The 5,278-nt window shown below is 40.4% G+C and overlaps 1 protein-coding gene across 7 annotated transcripts in view; it reads right to left on the bottom strand.

Annotated features, from left to right (window-relative positions):
- The window catches only part of KANSL1 (KAT8 regulatory NSL complex subunit 1), a 215,256-nt gene that overhangs the window by 156,503 nt on the left and 53,475 nt on the right, over window positions 1-5,278 (bottom strand). For all 7 annotated transcript variants that reach the window (XM_017549282.2, XM_017549285.2, XM_037745984.1 and 4 more), the window contains one exon: window positions 2,381-3,758. In XM_017549282.2, coding sequence (XP_017404771.1) covers window positions 2,381-3,669 — 1,289 coding nt within the window. In that variant the 5' untranslated portion in view covers window positions 3,670-3,758. The remainder of the gene's footprint in view (window positions 1-2,380; window positions 3,759-5,278) is intronic.

The raw sequence follows: 5,278 nt of genomic DNA, 5'->3' as shown, positions 1-5,278 counted from the left end.
TTTTTAAAGTATCATTCAGTTAATTTAATTGCAAGAGGATTCAACTGATCCCAAAATGTTTCCTAAAAGCCATCCTTTGGCTGTTCTTATACACCCTTCGAAACCACACACCATTATGTGAGAAGAATGCTCAGAACTAAGTAGTGAATAAACAGACTAAGGTTTTTTCAAGTCACTAGATTATCCTATAAAATAATAAAAATTATCTCAGGTATTTTTACTTCATTGGATTGGAACACTTATCCAAAACATTAGCAAAACTCAGAAATGTTTTCAATGCAATGTATCCTGAAAACAGTAAGCTTATAGAGTCCGGGTACTTTTCTGTTAAAAACACAAAATAAGTTCATGCAATTTAAAATGCTTTAACTACAGTGTTTATTATACCTTTAAGCACAAAATATTTAACATTAACCAAGATACTTTTAAAGCAGTGATTTAAACAGCAAAGTTAGTGGGCATAATGCCACAAACATTAGCAAGCTGAATGAAGCTACTAATCCATTTAAAGAAAGATGGGTTACAGAAGAAGCCTCTGAAACATATTTGCTTTAAATCTAAATACAGAAGTGGACTTGAGCCCAGTGAACTAACAAGTGATAATGGAACTAGGTCTAAAAGGAAGAAATTCAGCAAAAACTATCCACTTCTTCCCTCAAACTAGAAACAAAAAAACTAAGCTTCATTTCAGATACACAATGTTATCCTTTCAGATAACATAAACAAAATTGAGATACCAGGAAATTTACGGTTTACAATCATCGCTGTCTCAACAACCAAACACTCCAGTGAAAATCCTAGTCACCTTTTAATACAGTCAAGGAAACACCAATTCTTCCCACATATCCATCCTTTTCACCCTTCTCTATTAAGCCAGCCTCCAAAAAAGAGGAAATGAAAGAGGATCTACTAGTCAACTTTCCTGCCCCTCTTTTCCAACTCCTCATGCTATCTCTCTCAAGTCTGATATTCCTAAATAGATAAATGCACTTATTTAGGATTTGTGTTTAAGTATGTTATAATATAGTACTTCTATATTTAAGCACATAGATGCTCAATTGGAAGTGACAACAGTCAAACACCTCTGTCTCCACCACGCCAATTTGGATTGCCACCCATAAAAAGCTTACGTAAAATTTTCTCAAACCAACAGATTTAGAAAAACCAGTAAGATGAGTTGGGTGGATCACGAAGTCAGGAGTTCAAGATCAGCCTGGTGAAACCAACCCTGTCACTTTTACTAAAAAAAAAAAAAAAAAATTAGCCTGGTATGGTGGCGAGACTGTAATCCCAGCTACCTGGGAGGCTGAGGCATAAGAATCACTTGAACTCAGGAGGCAGAGGCTTCACTGAGCTGAAATCGCGCCAGCCTGGGCGACAGATCCAGACTCTGTCTCAAAAACAACAACAAAAAAAAAACCAGTAAGAATTTATTCCAAATACGCCAATACTTCACTTAGCTGACCAATTTTAGTAAAATGGGCTTTTATATGAAGAGAGGTTGTGAAACTGGATTGTGCTTAGAGGCCAATGTATTAAATATTCTGAATCATTTTTTTTTTTTTTTTTTTTTTTGAAACAGTCTCACTGTTGCCCAGGCTGGAGTGAAGTGGCGCAATCTGGGATCACTACAACCTCCACCTCCCAGGTTCATGAGATTTTCCTGTCTCAGCCTCCCGAGTAGCTAAGATTACAGATGTTTACAGGCACAGGCCACCCCACCTGGATAGTTTTTTTTGTATTTTTAGTAGAGACAGGGTTTCACCATGTTAGCCAAGATGGTCTCCATCTCCTGACTTCAAGATCCGCCCACCTGGGCCTCCCAAAGTCAGTCCCTGCGCCTGGCCCTGAAGCAATTTCTAACAGTCCATAAAATGTAAGAAAATATCAAGTGTTAAAACTGAAAACTGGGTATGTTCTCTGCTGAAAGTTCAATCAAAAGCAACTGTAATTTCCTACAAAGGTTAACTAGGTCAACTAAACATTTGTCCCCACTTACTGGAAACAACGAAATCTGAACAATCAGACCATTAACTTATCATGTCCTATATATAGTTTCAAAAAAATTCTAATCATTCACTCTTAAAGTATTATTAGTACAATCTTACAAATAGGATGTCTCTTAGTTTTTTCCTTAGTAAGACTTTAAAAGGAAATTACCACCATTTAGCCTACAACAACACAACACTACAACAAAAATAACTTCCATTTCTTCACACCAGCATGTATATGCACTCACCTACCTAAAATTAGGAAAAAAACAAATGGAACCTAGACACCTATGTACAAAGAATCACATTCTCTCCGTAATAGGGATGCATTCATTATTGCTTGTGCCAACATTTCTCAAGAATGCTATCATGCATTGAGGTCTACTCACAGGGGTACATGGCGCTGCTCGGGATCAGCTCTGGTCAGTTCTTCCTCTTCAATATCAGATTCCCCTCCTGAACTACTGTCAGTGACATCTGAATCAAATGCTTGTTCACTGCACCTCAAGTTGGCTATGCCACTAGCTGTAAATCGCTCCAATTCTTCTGAAATTGAATCGCTTTTCAGGAAGTTGCTAAGTCCCTCTGAAGTGGTAGTCTCACTGGCAGCTTTTTTCAAGGCAGCTTCAGCCTTTCGAGTTAGCATCAACTGGCTCCGTGGTCTCAAGGATTCCAAGTTTGGCAGTTTGCTCAAAGTCTTCTCCAAAAATCCACCCAGCTGATGTTGTATATGCCTTTCAACCTGCTTGGCTTGCACAACCTGTAAGCGCTTTTGTAATCTGCGGGCACGGCTCTCGATGTCAGCCTGTCGCCGCAGTAAAGCTGTTATCCTTGTGTCAGAATCTAAAGCACTGAAAAGAATGGAAGACAGGGGAGACTTTTTACCGTCCAATTTGACACCCCCCAAGTTAGAGCTGGAGTCGATACCAGGTGATAACCTACTGCTTCCTTGAAGTGCCGGCTGTTCCATGGAATTGACAGAAGATTTGTTTGCAGTGCTATTATTGCTATACAAAGTTGTGTGTTCTACATCAAGGCTTCTATGTGGAAGAGTGCAATTGGTCATACCCCCCTTCAAGTCCCCAGATTCAGATCCTCCCACTTCACCCCCCTGAAGAGCAGATGAGGTGAGAGCCCGTTTTCCCCCATTAAGGGAAGTGGAATTGTCATGATCAGAATGTGTTGAACTTTTAGTCAATTTCTTAGCCAACCCGTTTACAGGTGCTTGTGGCAGAGCTGTCTGACCACTCGTATTCATGGTTCTAAGATTTTCTAAGGAAAACTCCAAAACTGGCTGTCTCCCCAACAGCTCAGCTCGGAGTTCATAGGACTGAGATAAGAGAGGATGAGATTTAAGGACTGTCTGCTTGCTGAAGACCCCTTGCAACTTCAAAGACTCCTTTGACGGAACAGATGTCACATCAGAGCAGAGATAAGATGCCACCAGTGGTTGCAGCTTTCCCAAGTCTTCCTTGGTAGGATTATTTCGGAAATCTAGGCTGGGATCCTCTGCAGCAATGGCTTTTCTTTTGGTTCCGTTGGCAGCAATAAGGATGTTGGCGTTGCCGTTGTTTTCGGCACTGCCAGGGGACAAGGTAGAGGATGGGGGAGCCAGTTTGAACCGGATGTGGTGTGCTTCAGCTGCTGCGTCAGTGAGAGCGGGCGCCATCGCAGCCATTCAGCACAGAGAGACAGGAAGTCCAGCCTCTCTCGATACCGAGGCCGAGGCCAGCTCCACGGCCCCTTACTGCCTCCCCAGAGAACAGACTAGAAGAGAAAGGAGAAAAGGAAGTTAGAAATACAAGCACATTTAAAAACACACATATTTTTTAACACAAGCACTACTTGAAGCTGTTGTCTAAATTCTGCCTCCAAAAAGAAAACACTCTGGAGCTTCTAGAGCTAACTGTGCCACAGTTATTCTAGAGACCCAGTATCCTTCATCGGGAGAAAGGGGGGAGGGAAAATCCCTGCAGAAGAGAAAGAAGAACTGCACCCTTCTTCTGTCATTTGTTACCACAGACTGAAAGTTGCCAAAACACAAGTTCCACTCAGAGAGAATCACAGATTGTTAAAATTAAATCATCTGCATTTAAAAGAAACACTTCTTTAAACTTGTTGAAATGAATGGATTTAAAGCAAGACATATCAAACTAAACAATAATTACACAGAAAAAAAAATTAGTAAGGAACTCTCATGTTCACTAAAAAAAAAAAAAAAAAAGGATGCCAAATATCACAGGTCGGTACATTTTTCTGGCCAGGGAATCCAGTTTTCATCAGCTTCTCACTTCTCTAGAAGTACATATGATACTACAAAGCTAACTGTACCACATCTATAATACCAACTTGTTTCATCAGTTTTCTTTCAGATCAAAGTGCTCGTCAGTATCTTCTCTACTGGCTCCTTACTCTCAGCCGAAGAACTGACTCAAGTATCTTCTGTCCTCAGTACAGCTCCTTTCTCATACTAATTGCCCAACAACTCTTTCCCTTTACCCCAAACTTCTCTAAGAAGTAACTGTCTCTGCACTCTTCACTCTTCCATAATCTGGATTTCATCCCCTACTGCTCTGGCAAAGGCCACCAGTAATCTTTTTATCAAATCCAATGGTCAAGTACCAGTCTCCATTCTATGTGACTTCTCTGAAGCACTGGACAATACCAACCACCTTCTAAATTCTTTCCTGATGTCCTTGTACTACCATCCTCTTCTCTTCCTCCTGGACCCTTAAATGGTGCTGCACAAAGTCCCTTCTGCCTTCTTCTCTCTCAACAACCGTATGATGAGGTTTCCTAACCCTAAGAAAAACTATTGTGCTGCGCTAATCAAGATTCCCGTACCTATGTTCCTCAAGGCCCCTGAAACTCGGAATTCACTTTCTTCTTCCAGCACACTACTCCACAACCTGTTCAATTATCTTAGGTAATGGCACTGCTTTTATTTCGTAACCAAGTTAAAAACCTCAGTCATTTGCCTCTGTTTGATCCCCTTCATCTATTTGGTGTGGGAGCCAAGGGAAACATACATAAAGAACTAAGCCACATTTTAAGTATGTGGTCTCTGAACGTCTGGAGATCTCACGGATTATTCTGGAGGTTCGTGAAATCAAAGGTATTTTCATAGCAATACTAGAACATTATTTGCCTTTTTCACTGTGTTGACATTTGTAATGAAAGTACAAAAACAAAGGCCGGTACATTATTAGCAGAAATCAAGGCAGAGGCACCAAACTATATTAACAGTCATTACATTCCCCACTCAGTTTTTTTCTGTATTTTTTTTT

This window comes from Cebus imitator, unplaced genomic scaffold (genome assembly GCF_001604975.1).
Source record: "Cebus imitator isolate Cc_AM_T3 unplaced genomic scaffold, Cebus_imitator-1.0 Scaffold217, whole genome shotgun sequence".
Classification (NCBI taxonomy): domain Eukaryota; kingdom Metazoa; phylum Chordata; class Mammalia; order Primates; family Cebidae; genus Cebus; species Cebus imitator.
The sequence above is the reverse complement of the archived record's forward strand: the minus strand, read 5'-3'. Positions and strand labels throughout refer to the sequence as shown.